The sequence below is a fragment of the Gobio gobio genome (genome assembly GCF_949357685.1).
Source record: "Gobio gobio genome assembly, chromosome: 23".
Taxonomy (NCBI): Eukaryota; Metazoa; Chordata; class Actinopteri; order Cypriniformes; family Gobionidae; genus Gobio; species Gobio gobio.
The window spans coordinates 38,626,348-38,644,880 of record NC_137119.1 but is presented as its reverse complement, the minus strand read 5'-3'; the positions used below and the strand labels follow the sequence as shown (position 1 = coordinate 38,644,880).

Here is an 18,533-nt window from a genome sequence, read left to right as displayed (position 1 = left end):
ACTTCTTTGTCAGTTGTATGTGTTTTAAAACCTGCCAGTTTGAACATTAAAGCGATTGTAGACCATCAGATGTGTATTATGTTGAACTAATGCCTGATATATTGTGACAAACGAACGAGCAGCGCAGAAACGCAGTCCTGTGACTAAAGTAAAGTCACTAAAGTAGTTTAGAAACTCAACCGGTATAGGCATATATTTCAATACCTTTGAAGTACAAACCACAGCTTCATAATGAATAGAGACGGTATGAGTAATTCACACACACAATCACTCTCTCATTAATGCATTCAAATAATGTAGGCCTACTGTGTTAATGTATCTGATGTACAACAAGCAGAAATCTGCCCCGTAGACAATCACTGCTGAAAGTGAACCGTTTCCTTCAAGTATTTTAAAATCAAAGAAATTCACTTTTTTCATTAGAAAAAAAATCCCACCTTTAATAGTAGAAAATATTTACAGTAAAAACCTTATCAGTGAACTATGAGGGCAAAAAATGTAAAGCAAAAAAAAAATGTGTTCATTAATCGTAATTGAGGTAAAATATTCAATTAATCAAGGTTTTTATTTTTGGTCCAATCGTTACAGCCCTATAACGCAGCTCTGTTTATCATATTAGACACATCTGAGTGTGTTGATGTTGTTATGGCGTTATTCTGTGCGTTCTCTCTGCGGCTGCTTTGACACTTGTTCACACTGCAGTGAGAGTAAAGCGTTTCTGCAGAATTAAACAGTAAACCGAGGGGAACGCAGATATGACGCAATCCACAGGCGACTCCCTCACACGTCTCGGTTCCTTGGTTAAAATAGAAATTTCTCACGATTTACAAATAGTTGGAAACATTTGGGATATTGTAAGTACTCAACTGAACAAAATATATAACACTGGCCGAGTGGTTTTTGGATATTTTACTGAAATTTTTTTACATAGTGCACCTTTAAGCCTCGAAAGGCGGCTTTCTGTGTGCGCGCTCAGACGGGGCGGAGCGCGCATAAGCGAAGTATACGGTGGGCTTCAGATACACACCTAAACGGTCAAATAACCTACACACAAATATGTTGAAATGCCATTTTGCTAAGTATCCCCGTAAACATGGTCAGTTATGTCTTAAGTGAACATAAACAGTTGAGAAAGAAAACGCTTGAGAAACAGTACATTCGATCCGTGCATTCGCTCTTAAAGTGACAGCAGCCTAATATTACCGCTTCAGTCTGAGTCATTAATGTTAATCAAACAAAACAAAAACAAAGATGAAATCACTGCACTTGAATGAATACATTTTGTAGTTTTAAATACAGCAGTGTTCTTTTACATTTGATTCAATTTCTGTTGTAGGCTATTACTTATCTGAATACCACTGTTAGTAAATCTATCTTCCTGAAAAACCTAGCGCTCTGTTTATTTCATTTGTATTTTTGTTCTGTGGTATATTTTTTGTAGTCGGTTTTGTTTGTAATTTAGTTTCTTTGTTCTTATTGTATTGCTTATGGTTTACTGTAACTGTTGTGAAGACTTTTACTTGCATTAATGAACCTAGTATTAGTTTTCAGTATCGATAGTTGTTTCAGTGACGTTAAAATTACTCATATCATGAAATAAGATTTTGATAATATCACCCGGCAATAATTGTGTTAAATAATCGTGATTTCAATGGCACTGAAGACTGGAGTAATGATGCTGAAAATTCAGCTTTGATCACAAAAATAAATTATATTTAAAATATATTAGAACAGAGAACAGTTATTTTAAATTGTAATAATATCTCAATATTTTTAGTGTATTTCGGATCAAATAAATGTAGCAAACACCAGGTAGTGTTTTAAATGTGCATTATCATCAGGTTGAAGTCTCTTTAGGAACACGTGTATTCTGTCACAGGTGCTGGAGGATCTGTTTACCTAGGCACACACTCCACACCTTGATAGTTACCATGTCAACACCATTATCAATCACTCACTGAATTAAAATATTTCAGAATGAATGAGCATATTTAGGCATTCTCATTTTGAGAAATAAAATAAATTATGAAATAAATCTGTCAAAAAGAGCAAAAATACTCAAAACAAATCCGAGCAATCACACATAGGTGTCAAGATATCAAAGAGTTTTTAAAATGCATATATATATGAATATCTATCATATTAAAATATCTAATAAATAAAACACATATGTGGGTGTTTAATTAATCAATGTATAGTGTTTAATAAAACTTCTAGAGATTGACTGAACTGTCATTCGCCTGTAATCTGTGTGCACAACTTGCTCACTTGTTAATAAAGTTAATTTTCGTGTGTTTTGATTTTGCATGATGGCAAATAACAAAACATTGAAACACTAAATGAACTAATGACTGAAGAGTGCAGTGTTTACTTGAGATCATTCTGCAGCAGCTCAAGGTTGAGGTTAGCGCTCTCTAATCATGCTAACTTTCATTAAACTGTCACATTTAGTTCCCTTGATATTTAAAAAAACAAAATAACATCTTACGTTCCCCCAACAGCAGTATCCGGACATCGCGTTTCATTTCACTCCACTCTCTATTGAACTCTGCGACAAGCTGCGTCTATGTTTTCCAAAAACTTCAAATTCAATTCAAAGCTCAGTGCTAGTTTCTGGCTAGCCCCATTCCAGCCAAAGAAACTGGCACCGCTACTGACTTCCGGTTGGAGCCCAAATGGAGCGCCCTCTACTGTGCGTTTCCTTCGGGTTTGTTTAAACGAAGATTTACTTCAAATTATTCTCCATTTCTGCATTCTAAGTACATTATACAGCGTCAATATTAAACAATTATTATGCTTTATAATATTATTTAATTATATGACATTGAGCTTTGCTGACCAATTCAATTAGATTAAATAATATTACCTTACATATATTGGCCCATATGGTTAGACATTTGTGGAAAAATACTTTATAATTCTATTAAAACATGAATAATTCATATAATACTGCATTATACTAAAACATTAAAAACGAATCACTTATATCAAATTGATTTGAAAACCATAAGCTATATTATATTCATATTTTAATTTATATGAGCCAAAGATCTGTGAAGCAATATATAATGTTTGTTAAGGACATATTAATGATTAAAATCAGGTTCTGTTTTACTGTAATGCAGACATGAGTACTTCAGATTTTTAATGAATTTTATTGATCAAAGTGCATGACAATTTTAAGGTATTTCTTACTAGCAAAATCATTTTAAACATAGTAAAAAATATTAGTAAAGTACAAAGTATTACAAATATTACAAACAAATGAAAAGACTACAAAATCTGTTAATTAATAAAGGTTTCAGTCATGCTAACTGGATGCAGAAACATGGCAGAACTGCCCTGCTCCATCAATGCAACATTTCACCTGAACGGAAACGCAAACTCTGACTCCTGCATCCAAACTGAGAGGGATCAAACTATTAAACCCCAACATCCATCAGTAGCTTTAGTGTTCTCCTCACATTATAAGCCGTGCACAGACCACAGCAAGAGCTCATTATGAGCAGCAGTGAAGAGCTGAGATCCAGACCAGCTGAAGCTGCACACATGAACCGAGTCGCTGTGAGACGCGAAATCCTGGAAACGGCCGGTGGAGGAATGAACCAGCTTCAGGACGTGCTCTGAAACACAAGGTCATCGCCGTTAGATGACTGTAGAACTCTTTGTTTATATGTTGTAAGTAAAACGGCACGGGCACACTAACGGTTTGATCCAACAGCGAGCAGCCTTCCTGTTGAACACAGACTGAGACACAGTGCCCAGTCAGCCAGAGAGATCGTCCTCAAAACCTGTAAAACAAAACATACACAATTATCTCACGGTGACTTCAGTTGGCCCACGAGAAACAACGGTTTTATAGGCAGAGAGTTAGTAAATGTGTTGTTTTACGTCAGTCCATCAGTGTGTGAGTACCTGTTTTTTGTAAAGACAGTAAAAGATGATCTCCTTTTCCACAGCGTAGCCGGTGTAAACCACCACTCCTCTCTCACTGGGGCTGAACGCAGCCAGACTGGGTGGTAATGCTAGAACATCCTGATTAAAAAGACAAAGTTGTACCGAACGTCACTTCTTAGGACTTTACAACTACAATAGTAACCTTCAGAGCAGCTCAATAACACAAAGTGTAACTCTACATAATATATTATTTATTGGCTTAATACTCATGAATATTCAGTGTGTCAATCACCTCTGGTGGGCTGGGTGCTGGGAATGTCAGCCAATCAAGCAGCTCGCATTTATCCTTCGACCAATCAGCAGCCCAGATGCTGACACGCCTGTCTGAGCTCACGGCCAACCAGAGCTCATTCCCCTCCAGACCAAACTCCTTATACTAGAAGACATTTATATCAGCACACACGCATTCAATCACTCAGCAGTAGAGCTGCACGATTTGGGTAAAAAATTAAATTGTGATTTTTTTTTTTTTCGGATAAAAACTGCGACTGCAATTTAAAATGTGATTTAAAAAAAAAGCTACAAGTTTGCTGGGCATGTTTGTAGGGCTGCACAATTTGTCTGATCATTTTGTGATTATATATTATTATAACTACAATGATTGTTATGAAAATAATAATACAATCAATAATAATACAAAAATACATATTTATAAGATAAAACATGTCTAAATTAATTAATCAAACAATTAATCGTGATTAATCACATCCAAAATAAAAGTCTATGTGTATATGTACTGTGTATAATTATGATGTATATTTTAATACACACATGCATGTAAATATTTAATGAAAATTTGCATGTATTTATATTTATATTATATAAATATTTTATATATAAATATAACACATAATAATTATACACAGTACATACACATATATTATGTAAAAAAAAATATTTTTGATGCGATTGATCATAAAAATAATTATATTTTTTAAATATTTTTCATAATTATTATATTTTTTTCTTAACACTCAATTTTATTTTATAGTGAAAATTTAATTTTTTAAATGTATTGTTTAATATTTTATTTAGTAAAAATAATAAGAAATGATTGTTATAATAATAATAATTTATATTACAATAACAATAATTTATTTTTATTAGTAAATAACAGAAAATATTAAACAAACAAGAAATTTTACAATTGTAATATTTCACTGTAAATCAAGTCATTAAAAATAAAAAATATTATGATTATTATGATTTTATTTTTCAGTGTATAATACTAATATATATGGCTGTCTTCATTTCTTCATTTTCAAACGTTATACCATTGTGAGCTGCTCACGTGTAAGGGAACACAGTACTGCATTTTACTCTGAAACACGCAGAGCATATATTTATTTGATGAAATCACAGCCAATGCGATTTCATAATTGTGCTAAGCCACAATATGATTTCGGTTTAATTTTGAGCTCTACTCAACAGTTCATTCAATGACCCTGCAAGTATCTGGACACTTGAATAACACTCAAATGGTAAATTATTGTTAAATATATGCATCTTTGCGTCTCAAATGCAGCAGGACCTTTTCTCTTTACTAATGTTCACTTTTCTTCTTTATGTTTGAGGTCTTAATATCTTTGAATAAAATTCATGCGTTTTTTTTTGTGTGTTTATGGGTATGTACCACAATTCCACATCATACACAACGATGAGTCATTTGCCTTACAAAACAGAAAAGGACACACACACATGACATGCACAAACCTGTTTGCTGGTGCACTGCACTGTAGTTATGGGTGCACCCTTATGGTCACTGATGGTGCGTACAGTGACTCCAGTGACGGGACTGCTGACAGTAATGAGACCATCACGACCACCAGACAACAGCACATGACCTACACACACACACACACACACACACACATGCATATAGTGAACATAAACACAAGACCGATGACAGGACCAGTGGCGGCTGGTCAATAGAGGGCGCTGGGGCGCCGCCCCCATCAAAATTCCAGAAATATACATGTATACAAAAATGATATAAAAGTGAAATAAAAATAAAATCGTTTACTCATACGATGTGCTGGCTGTTAGTAAGAGCCTCAGCATTTAATAAAAACTGGCTTTGATCGGTTAACTATTTTATATGTTCTTCAATATGTGTCATGCGGTTTCATGGGCGAGGGACGCCTGACAAATGGATGTCTATCTGAGTCTAAAAATATACGGGCAGCATGTGACCTGAAGCTGGTCTCTAATTGGTTCTTAAAGATCCTCCTCCGGACGCAGGTCGTTGCGTCCCTGGCGAATCAGAATTGGATGCGTGTTATTTTATCCAATCTGATTGGTTCTCGTCAACTGTCATTCAACTTTCCGCTCTTGGCCACTAAAGCGAAAGTGCGCGGGCGACATCATCACTCCGACTCCGCCAAAACCTTGCTAGGATGATCAGTTTCGTAGAGATGGCAGCAGTTAAACCAAAATCTTTCACAAGGCGTTCGTTGGAAGATCCCGAACCGGACCAACGCGATTTACAGATCCAGCAGCAGCAGGCCAGTGACAGGACACAGCTGCACTCGGAGCTTCACCTGCGCTTGTTATGAGAAACGTAAGTTAGGTGGCTGGCTGGATGTGTTAGCAATGCCCTTTATTGCTTTCCCTGTCTTTTATTTCAAAGTGTCGGTACTGAAGTTTTGTGGACAACAACGGGGGTAAGAGACCTCAAATATCTCTAACTGAACAATGCAAATGTCATGACACGACTGAGATGACTGACTTTAATCAGAGAGTCATTGAAAAATTTGCTGGCCAGAAAGAAAGGAGAGCAAAATGTATGTTCAAGTAACTTAGTCAACATGCTAGTCTGTTGTGGCTGTTCTCTTTTGTTTTTCATTTCCTCATTCAATTATATGGGGGAAATGAATGTGTAAAAAAGATAAAAGTGAAGACACTGTTTTCTCTTTTAATGCTTGAATTTAGTCAACACGCATCTTGATACTGCCTAGCCCCCGCAACCCCCCCCCCCCCCCCCCCCCCACCGCAAAAACAATCACCAGCCACCACTGGACAAGACACAGGTCTCACACACACTCTCTCTCACCGTAGTGCGAGTACTGTAACGCACACACAGACACAGGCTGAGGTTGTAGTTTCAGCTCCATTTCGGCCGACTCCAGACTGAAGATCCTCACAGTACCGTCACTGTAACCGCCTGCAACACACGTGCGGCCGCTCGGATCATACACCCCCCTCGGAGGAGTCCAACACACACACTCACAGCTCTGCAATACAGAGAAATCACCACATACAGTGCAATGAAAATGTGCTGTGTTTCACTACTGTTTCGATTTCTTAATGATTTTAAAGGGATAGTTCACCCAAAAATGAAAAGTCTGTCATCATTTACTCACCCTCAAGTTGTTCCAAACCTGTATGAGTTTCTTTGTTCTGCTGAACACAAAAGAAGATAGTCTGAAGAATGTTTGTAACCAAGCAGAGAGAGCAACCATTGACTACCATAGTATTTTTTTCTCTACTATGGTAGTTAATGGTTGCTCTATCTGCTTTGTAACAAACATTCTTCTAAATATCTTCTTTTGTGTTCAGCAGAACAAAGAAACTCATACAGGTTTGGAACAACTTGAGGGTGAGTAAATTATGACAGAATTTTCATTTTTGCATGAACTATCCCTTTAAAAGATGTATCTTCTGCTCACCAAGGCTGCATTTATATGATCAAAAATACAGTAAAATCAGTAATATTGTGAAATATTATTACAATTTAAAATAACTGTTTTCTATGTGAATATATTGTAAAATGTAATTTATTCCTGTGATCCTCAGCATCATTACTCCAGTCTTCAGTGTCACATGATCCTTCAGAAATCATTCTAATATGATGATTTGCTGCTCAAGAAACATTTATTATTATTAATGTTGAAAACAGTTGTGATGGTTAATATTGTTCTGGAAACCATGATACTTATTTTTAGGATTCTTTGATGAGTGGAAAGTTCAAAAGAACAGCATTTACTTGAAATAGAAATCTTTTGTCACATTATAAACTGGCTTACTGTCTCTTTAGATCAATTGAATGCATTCTTGCTGAATAAACGTATTAATTTTTTGTACTGACCCCAAACTTTCGAACAGTGCTCTACATCGAGGTACAATGACTTATGCAAATTTTGGATTATTGCATAAAAAAATGCTGGATGGAAATACCAAAATCGGAATAAAATTTGCATAAATTTTTTTGCTTGAAGTGGATACATTATTCAGTACGAAGTCATCTAGAGAAAGTAGGTTGGAAAGACTTTCAAATCTAGGCTGGCATTAAAAAAAAAAAAGTCATGCGACAGATTAATGTGCTCAGATGATTGGCTACTATGACGAACTGTTGTCATCCCAGACACGAGGCATTCGTCAGAGTGTTTTGTAAATGAATTTTAAGTGGTGCCGTCCTGCCCACACATGGCATCCGTGTGTTTACTCTCACCTGGTTCAGCACCTGAAACTGCACCAGCAGCTCGTGGCTCTGCAGCGCCCAAACTCTCACACTGCCGTCCTGCCCACACGTGACGAAATGCTTCTCATCTGGACTACAGACCACACCGTTCACCTGGGGAAGTTTGGGGAGAAGCAGCTGCTTTTAGAATCGTTTCGGATTTTTTACTTTCTGTATCTGGAAGGTTTTGCTTTGGATGAACTTCACAGCTTAAAGCTACACTGTGTAACTTTTTTAGTTTATTCTTAGCTAAAAACACTTAGTTCTTTCAAAAATATATGTGCTCATTAATGTATATTTACTTCTTTCAAGTTATAAAGTATTCTCGTAAGTTCATAATATGCCATTGAAAATACATACGAACCAGCCATGTTAATCTTGGACTAAATCGGCCACCGTAATGGTGCGTTCACACCGGACGCGATTCGCGCGAGTGATTTACATGTTAAGTCAATGCAGAGACGCGAAATGGCATTCTGCGGCGCGATTCGCGCAAATGAGGCGGCGAGATTCGCGCGATTTGCGCGATTGAGGCGGCGCGAAGGACGCAAATTGAGCGTTTTGAACGCGCGATTCACGCGAAACGCTCAAGTTGAAAAATCTGAACTTTGGCGGATATTTCGCGCCGCGTTAACCAATCAGGAGCTTGCTCTAGTAGTGACAACAATGAGGAGAAAATCTGTATATTAATATCTGGTTCAGACAATATGATTATCACTGTGATAACATTAAATGACATGAAACACAACCCAGTCTCTTTTTGTTAAATGCAAGTTTATGTATGATCAATAATACAAAAGTATAAGTAATGTATAACAAGCTATACATGAAATAAAGCAAACAATGCAGTCAAACATTCAAAGTCAGTGCTAGTAGGCTAACGTTACAACTGCAACGTACAGTTATAGCCTAAAAATATAAGGTAATGAAACTTATCTTTGCCCTCAGCCTAAACGATTTGCCAGGGAACAAAATTATAGATCCATGAGACCAAAGATCGGCCGTTACAAGACGAATTATAGCTCGAGACACACCACAGAGACATCAGAGCCAGCGGTAGACGGCAGAAGGACTGGCCGAGGAAAGGTTGCCCTCGCCGGCTTTCACGTGCGCTGAGCGCGCTGTCCGCTGGAGCTCACAGCTCCGACAACGGCAGATAAAATGTTCAAATAGGCACTGTTTATGTAAATAAACCACAGATTTGAGCTTTAAACAACTACATTATCGACTGAAAAAGTCTTAAAACTACACTTTGTCACACATTAACAGTAGATATGAACAAAAAAAAAAGACATGTAAACACAGCCCATGTCAGCCATTTCTCAACGAGACGAGCTGCTGGCGGAAGCCCCGCCCATGACGCGAATTCGCATCTGTTGTGCAGTGAATTTCACGCGCGATTCGCGCGAGTAAACTCAAAATGTACACGCGTCCACCTTCGCGCGATTAGCGCGAATTATTCGTGCGAATCGCGTCCAGTGTGAACGCCACATTAGAGTTAAAACGAAATCGGAATTGAGAGGAACAGAAACTAATATTCACTGGATGGTCATATACCTTTTCACCGCCAGATGGGGGAAAATATCACACAGTGTAGCTTTAAAAAGGGTCTAATCAGATCGGCAGGGATAACAGGTACCTTGCTCTTATGCCCGCTGATCAGACGTATACTGGTGCTGTCGGCCCAGTTGATATACCACAGGGTTCCCGCTGTCGTACCCACAATCCCCATGTCCATGGCATCATCAAACGCTGCACTGACCATGGTCCCATCCAACAGCAGTTCCTGCTCTAGCTGCACCTGAGCTCTTCCAGGATCAAAACAATTCAAGCTTGTTTTTACAAAGTGAAAGTGACAACATCTTTTTCTTTGGTAATTAGGACTAAATAATAACAAAATAAAGTAACTTTGGATTGCTCAATTATGACTTTACCTTACACAATTGTGACTTAAATTCTCATAAATGCAACTTATTTCTCATAATCCTGACTATACTTCACAATAAGACTCACTGTTTTGAATTTTAATTTCTTTTTGCATAGCTGCAACTTTATTTCTCATGATTGAGATATTAAATCTCACAATTGTGACTTTATTTCTCAGTTTAAACTTCACCTCAATATTACATTTTAATGTTTTACTATTGAGGTGGAAATGGGCTTCCATATGTAAAATGTATCCATATGTATATTACTATTTACTGATTTGGGGTTAGTAAGATTTATTTTAAAGAAATTAATAGTTTTATTCAGCAAATATGCACTGAATTCATCAAATGTGACACAAATGTACACAATATTTCTATTTCAAATAAATGCAGTTCTTTCTATTCATCAAAATTAAGCAGCACAACTGTTTTCCACATTGATAATAATCATAAATGTTTATGAGCAGCAAGTCATCATATTAGAATGATTTCTGAAGGATCATGTGACTCTGAAGACTGGAGTAATGATGCTGAAAATTCAGCTTTGATCACAGGAATAAATGACATTTTAACATATATTCACAGTTATTTTAAATTGTAATAATGTGTCACAATATTGCTATTTTATACCAAATAAACGCAGCCTGAAAAATCTCACAGACTCCAAACCAAACATAAGTGTGTATATATAGAGAGAGAACCTAAAGCATTGTTGAAGGAGATCGAGTGAGTGTTTGCATGTTTACCCATCATCCTGTCCTGCGCTGCTCTTGTTATTTGGGTTACAGAGATTCTGGACTGAAGCTACAGACCACAGTCTCAATTTTTTGGTGTTACTCCCTGTGACCAGCTTATTCCCACGGCAAACTACCACACCTACACAAATGACACACAAAGACACTTATTTATGATCACTTCTGGTTATACTGTTTCTGATCACAAATGTCATCAACACACACACCTATCTCTCCTCCATCTGCTTCCCAGGTCACAAAGCAGCGCTGTGTGTTACAGTCCCACACACACACATGGCCGGTGTTTGTGCCCGTGTACAGGATACGGCGGGTGTTATAGCACAGTGATGTCACCTCTGCCTGCCCGACTGTATCCGGTAAGCCCACTTTCTGCGTCTGCAGGAGGAGGAAACCATATTTAATCAACATTCTTCTTTGCAACTTCTTTGCATTCTTTTCATGCATACTGTGTCTGTACGTACCTGAAGCTCAGTGTTGTTATCGCGTGTTTGTATTTGAGTAAAAACCACAGCACCGCTGCCGATGAGAGTCAGCTCATTAGCAGTAAACGGACAGAAAGAAGCATCATGTAGTGGGACGGATAGCTGAACCGTACAGAGCAGCTCAAATGATCGAGTGCTCCACAGCGCCACCACCGGCTCAGAAAAATCACCTAAGAGCATATCATATCGCATCATTAAAAACACAAGATTTATAATCATGTCTGTATCGGAGAAAGTCAATTGATTTGCAATATGGTTCTGGATTTCTTTGTTTTATTTGAAACGTTTTAGACATGCTTTTCTCTCTAAAAGGGCCTTAATTTAATGTTATACATGAATACTGTAACTACTGTAAGCTTTCCTATAGCTCAAACAGTAGAGCATGGAGCTAGCAACGCCAAGGTCATGGGTTCGATTCCCAGGGAAAGCAAGAATTGACAAAATGTAAAATGTGTACCTTAAATGCAATGTAAGTTTTTTTTGGGATAAAAGCATCTGCCAAATGCATAAATGTAAAATGCATAAATGTAAACTACAGTAACCAGGATTTGTTTTGTCCCAGTAAATATGCTGTCAACTGTTACTAAGTGCACCAAAATGGGCAAAACATTTGTTTGTTACAGTATAATGTATTTACCTGGGCCCACAGTGCGAGCACTTCACTTGCATTTGTGAATAAAACTAGATGTGTGCAAACTGTAAAAAATATTTAGAAGCATGTGTGCGAATCAGTAGATTCGAAAGATTGCAAAAGTAGGCCGCCAGGTCCTAAGAAACTCATCTGTTCATAGCCCCCCCCAATTAAAGTATTAAATATCTTAAATGGCATAACAAAAGTCTTAATTATAATTCTAAGATGTCTTAAATTTGGGGTTAGAGAAACAGGAGTTACAAAGCATTTAAAAAGCCATGATTTAATTTTAAAAAAATGCAAACGCTGCATTCTTGCCTGTTCCACAGACTTCAGTTTCAGAGAATTTTGCAATCAATGAATAGCGCATATTTATGCCAAAGGATTGCTTTTTCTGACATTGTTTACTTTATGGTGTTTATATACTGTAATTTTCATTTTCTGGTTATTGTTGCTATTTCAGTTACACAATAAACTGTAACTGGGATTTAATTAAATATTTTAAACATACATAATGCCAGCAGCCATATCACCCTGCAGCCCAAGACTGGTTTCCCACTGAAGCTAAGCAGGGTTGACCCTGGTCAGTAGCTGGATGGGAGACCAACTGGGAAAACCAGGTAGCTGATGGGAGAGATGTTAGTGAGGCCTGCAGGGGGTGCTCACCCTATGGTCTGTGCGGGTCCTAACACCCCAGTATAGTGATGGGGACACAGGACACAGGACGTTAAACAGAGGTCCTGACTCTCTGTGGTCATTAAAAAAAATCCAATAAAGAGTAGGGGTGTAACCCCGGCATCCTGGCCAATTTTGCCCATTGGCCTCTGTCCATCATGGCCTCCTAATCATCCCCATATATATATATATATATATATATATATATACACGATTGGTATCATCACTCTGTCTCCTCTCCACCAATCAGCTGGTGTGTGGTGGGCGTACTGGCGCAATATGGCTGCCGACGCATCATCCAGGTGTTGCTGCACATTGGTGGTGGTTGAGGAGATTCTCCCTTCTATGTAAAGTGCTTTGAGTGCATAGAAAAGCGCTATATAAATATAACAAATTATAATTCAATAATTATTATAATTACATAATTATTAAATAAATCGTTTGAAGCAACCAAGTATACTTTTTATATTCAAATAAATTAAATAATTTTGCTTGTAAATGTCTCCTTGTATCCTTTTATTAAGGAAAAACTAATTATGATACATTTTCACTGCATCCCTAAAGTTCTTTATGCACTTTTACATTTTTTAAAATGAGGAGCGCAAGTGCTAAGTGGGAAAAACATGACCCCATAAAGCAAAACATTAAACACTGACCCACTGAGAGGAGGTACATGTCATCCCTGGAAAATGTAAGGCTCTGCACCGCCCCGTTGTGATAGGAGAGGCGGTTTCTACAGGAACCATCTGAAACATTCCAGATGCAGATGAGGCTGCTGTGTGAAGCTCCGCCCCCTGATGCAGATGCAACCGTCTGCCGAGCAAATTAGACACAGGTTTCATTCTGAGGCTCCTGACAATCATTAGTAAAGCATTACCAACAGGTGGAAACAGAGGATTTATATATTTGTAGTATGTGTGTGGTACCTGTGCATCATGGGTGATGGCAAGCGTTGAAATCTCCTCTGTGTGACCGAACCACTGTCTCTGTGAGCCTGTGTGAAGATCCTCAACGACGACAACACACCCACAGGAGTACACAAATAAACCTGCAAACACACATAAGATGTAGCTAAAGAACTATTGCATACATACACACTGAGAAAGGACACACATAAGCAAAACGTGCACATGCATTTTATGTGATGGACACCATAAAAGAGTTTATACTTCACCTGTGTCTGGATTCCAGGCCATATTATTACGCCCATTGCCATTATAGCCAATCACAGCCTTCAGACTCAGCCCCGCCTGTCCTGAGGGCGGAGCTACTACGGTCTTAAAAGTGAATGATTGTTGTGGAGAAAAGAAAGTGGTAAAAATTACGTTAATAATTGACTTTTGAGATGAATATATTAATCAGGGCTCGACATTAACGCTTGTCCGGGACAAGTGTTTTTTTTTGAAGGGGCAAGTGAAAAAGAATTTTACTTGCCCGACTGACAAGTATCCTGAGTAAAATGTCAAAACAAAAAATAACTAGGGAATCACCAAAGTGCAATAATGATTCTGTATTCAGTTAGTGTAAGTGGAGATCGATAGTGGATAATATAAAACGAACTGACGTTATCAAGGTTGAGCTTTTGAGGCTCGCGCAGTCTCTCGAGGAGAAAATCGAAAACAAATGAACGCCGCTCAAACAAAGAAACTCAGTTAACATACACGGTTAAAATTGTGTCGTTTTTATATTTATAACATGTGATACAGTTAAGCAACATCACACTAACAAGAGTGTTGTTTTCCTGAATACCATCACGACTGAAAATGACGCTAATTTCATACGCCAGTTCCATAAACAATTAATTAACATTAAGTCACTTACATTTTAGATGCAATATGGACTGTTTTTGTTCTATTTCACCAGAATAATTCCAAACAACAGAAACGTAACGCATCTCACAGCAACAGTGTGTGTTAGTGAATGATTCAGTGTTGGAATGTATCGGTTGAATCAAAGTTTCAATGGCCTATTCGTAAACGACCGCCTAATTCTTGAATGAATCAGCCGTTTGAACGAATCGACTCAATGACTCGCTCATTAAGACGGTCACATGCTGCCACCTACTGGCGGTTTAGTTTCATTTTTCCAACATTTCTTATTTGTATATTCAAAAATATTTAAAATAATCTCATAACATTATTTAATGCAGTTGTAATTTTTCAGTGTAAATTATTTAAATTGATTGGTAACAGCCCTATAGTGTCTTATTCTAATTTAATTTATAGATCAAATTTAAAAATATAAAATGAAAGCTGAAGCATAGCCTATATTTAATACAATTATGGAAAAATGCCCTTTATAAAAAGGTAAAAATATCACAAATATGCATATTTAAATATGTCAAAGCTGATTGAACACTGGTGAGAATATTGCTTCAGAATAGATTATATTTACATAAAAAAAATTTTACTGAATGGCGAAGGACAAGCATGTGAACAGGCTTAATGTCGAGCCCTGTTAATGAATAATTGATGTACCTGATCTAGCACAGAAGTCTTAAAACGCGGAGTGAAGTGTTTGTAACAGTCTGGACGGATTGCCATGTGACCGTCTCGTATTTTCTCCGTCCTTGATTGATTGGCTGGGAGTGTGGGCGTGTCCTCATTCTTCACCCATTCGGTCACTCTCAGAAAGGAGGTGTGTTTAGGAGGAGGGGAGTGAATGTGGCCTGCAGTGGGACTGAGCTGCAGTTCAGCTATAGAATCACACAGGAAACCTAAAGAAGAAAAGTGTCTGAGATGTAATACTGACACACGAATGAGAACTAATGCTCATGAACACATACCTTCACTGTCCTTCCTCTGACTAGAAAGAAAATTCACAACAGGTGGCGAAGAAGGCTGAAATAATGCCTCTCGAGGACTCTCATTGGACAGCTCAGCTGCATTTAGCTCCACCCAACTGTGAGCTGAGCAATAGGAGCTCATTAAGGATCATCATACAAATTGGTGTATAAGAAAACAACACTTTTAATGCTTATGATTATAATTTTTCCTTTATGGTTGTTTCGATTAATTCTTTCAAACATAAAGTCCATTTTATCTTTTAATATCATATACTCATATTCATATGTTCTATTCAGGCCAGACATTTAGTTCACCTCTACTAAGAAAATGTACATGTTTATATTTTGTGGTATGTCTAATATTACGTTTCGCAGAAGTTGGATACCTTACTCAGACTTAAGGTACAGCTGTATTTGCATAAGGTTTAGACATGCTGAAAATACTTATTCGGCTCTTTTTGCTGCTGAGGTGGTAAAACCACAATGCTACGTCTACATCTCATATATAACTCACTCTTGTTCTTGCCTCTTGCGCATAGGGCCCTTTCTTCTGGCAATATTATTGTACTCAGAGATATTTGGTTAAAGACTTGTTTATTGTTCTATTAAATGCTGATTATTACAAATGTATCTAATATATAGATGAAGACTTCAGATGCAAAAAGTTCATCTGACATTTTTCTTTTAAATGAGCATTTATATCAGGCTCCTATGTTTATTGTTTAGGTTCAGTAATGTCACTTTAATGGCAATGTAAAGGTTATTAATCAGTTAAGATGCCTTGTGTTAAAAAATGTCACAGTTCATCTGTGTTTAATACATTTGAGTGTCTTTTGCTGCATGTCCATGTGCTTTTTTTGCAAAAACCTTTACGGTTGTCGTGGGTGGAATAGATCTGTTCTTTGATGTAGGTTATGTCCGTTTCTTTTAGTTATAGAAGCACACGAAACACTGTTGTGTTTACATGCTGCTCACGAAATCCTGTCATTGCAACGATTTTCTTTAGCCTTAGAATGGGCAGAATTATGAGGTTGACAACGTTTTCTTGTGTCAGTGACTGAACTACCACAGGTTCATCCATTTCATCATACTCCTCCATCTTGTTTAGTTAAAAACCTCTTTGAAGGGTTAGTTCACCCAAAAATGAAAATTCTGTCATTAAATACTTACCCTCATGTTGTTCGACACCCGTCAGACCTCCGTTCATCTTCAGAACAGAAATGAAGATATTTTAGTAGAAATCCGATGGCTCAGAAAGGCCGTTTGGCACACGATCCGAATCATGATTCGACTCACTGATTCATAACGCTTCGAAGCTTCATGAGGCCGTGTTTTGAAATCGGTCATCACTACATAAGTCGTTATTTAGGGTTTTTTTGCACACAAAAACTATTCTCGTCGCTCCATAAAGTTCTTGTAGAACCACTGTAGTGAGATGGACTTTGTAACGACGTCTTTAGTACCTTTTATGGGTCTTGAGAGTGTAAAGTGCCATTGTGCCAATGGAGGCCTTTCTGAGCCATCGGATTTCAACTAAAATATCTTAATTTGTGTTCTGAAGATGAACGGAGGTCTTACGAGTGTCCAACGACATGAGGGTAAAATATTAATGACAGATTTTCATTTTTGTGTGAACTAACCCTTTAAACAGGATAAAAACTTGCAGCTCGACTATTGATAGCCGGCTCATACGCACGTCATCCTTCATCTTGAAATCATATAATTCAATTCACATCTTCTGATTGGTTCTGTGAACTCATAAAGGGAAGTGACGTCTAGAGGTTTCTGCCAACAAACTTTTTTCTGAATGGGCTGAGGCTGGGATTTAGCGGGTTTGAAGCAAAAGTATTTGATGAACGTATAGTAAGTGCAGAGAGCATTCGCTCAATATCATTATCCCATTTTTGATGGAGGTGGCATTTAGAAGCTTTTGCATCTGAAGTCGTATCTTAAAGGGTTAGTTCACCCAAACATGAAAATTAGCCATGATTTACTCACCCTCAAGTCATCCTAGGTGTATATGACATTCTTCTTTCAGACGAATAAAAACAGAGTTATATTAAAAATGTCCTGACTCTTCCAAGCTTGGCAGTGAATGGTGGCTTCGTTTTTGAAGTCCAAAAAGTGCATCTATCCATCATATAACCGCTCCACAAGGCTCCAGGGGGCTTAATAAAGGCCTTCTGAAGCGAAGCCATGCGTTTTTGTATAAAAAATATCCATATTTAAAACTATTTTATAAAGTAAAATTTCTAGCTTCCGGCGGATCGCCTTCTGCATTCAACTTACGCAAAATGCTTACGCTACGCCTGAAGACATTGCACACAGTTACACTCGTAAGACGTAAAATAAGCATTTTGACCTTAAGCTATGGATATTTTTCTTAGAAGGCCTTTATTAACCCCCCGGAGTTGTGTGGAGCAGTTATATGATGGATAGATGCACTTTTATGGACTTAAAAAAAAACGAAGCAACCATTCACTGCCATTATAAAGCTTGGACATTTTTAATATAACTCTGATTTTATTCATCTGAAAGAAGAATGCATTATAGACCTAGGATGACTTGAGGGTGAGTAAATCATAGGCTAATTTAAATTTTTGGGTGGACTAACCCTTTAATCTGTCTAAATATATTGAAATTATATATTAAATATAATCTAACATAATATATCTTAACTTTTTTAGTAAAATTGCAAAGAACGGTACTAGAAGAATGTGAAATGCTTCAGGATCGATTACAGGATGAAATTAACAGGGGACAAATTAGAAAGTGCTTAATTGTTAAAATGTAAGGTCGTATAAACAGGCTTAATTTTCTTCATACTTCATTTTTCAAATTATCATATTTATTTTCTTTTA

General features: G+C 37.3%; 2 protein-coding genes across 4 annotated transcripts in view; both read right to left on the bottom strand.

Moving 5' to 3' along the window:
• rhot2 (ras homolog family member T2) overlaps positions 1-2,643 on the bottom strand; it is a 33,931-nt gene extending 31,288 nt beyond the window's left edge. For both annotated transcript variants that reach the window (XM_079805730.1, XM_079805731.1), the window contains exon 1: positions 2,489-2,643. In XM_079805730.1, coding sequence (XP_079661856.1) covers positions 2,489-2,525 — 37 coding nt within the window. In that variant the 5' untranslated portion in view covers positions 2,526-2,643. The remainder of the gene's footprint in view (positions 1-2,488) is intronic.
• Positions 2,644-3,137: 494 nt separating this feature from the next.
• Positions 3,138-18,533, bottom strand: part of wdr90 (WD repeat domain 90) — a 32,650-nt gene continuing 17,254 nt past the window's right edge. The window contains exons 27-42 of one of the 2 annotated variants that reach the window (XM_079806686.1): positions 15,673-15,795; positions 15,365-15,603; positions 14,062-14,164; positions 13,814-13,935; positions 13,544-13,700; positions 11,561-11,751; positions 11,306-11,474; positions 11,091-11,220; positions 10,056-10,224; positions 8,408-8,530; positions 7,010-7,190; positions 5,671-5,801; positions 4,190-4,333; positions 3,916-4,035; positions 3,707-3,791; positions 3,138-3,623 (exon numbers count right to left, since the gene is read on the bottom strand). In XM_079806686.1, coding sequence (XP_079662812.1) covers positions 3,466-3,623; positions 3,707-3,791; positions 3,916-4,035; positions 4,190-4,333; positions 5,671-5,801; positions 7,010-7,190; positions 8,408-8,530; positions 10,056-10,224; positions 11,091-11,220; positions 11,306-11,474; positions 11,561-11,751; positions 13,544-13,700; positions 13,814-13,935; positions 14,062-14,164; positions 15,365-15,603; positions 15,673-15,795 — 2,345 coding nt within the window. In that variant the 3' untranslated portion in view covers positions 3,138-3,465. The remainder of the gene's footprint in view (positions 3,624-3,706; positions 3,792-3,915; positions 4,036-4,189; positions 4,334-5,670; positions 5,802-7,009; positions 7,191-8,407; positions 8,531-10,055; positions 10,225-11,090; positions 11,221-11,305; positions 11,475-11,560; positions 11,752-13,543; positions 13,701-13,813; positions 13,936-14,061; positions 14,165-15,364; positions 15,604-15,672; positions 15,796-18,533) is intronic. The other variant, XM_079806687.1, reaches the window with a different exon arrangement.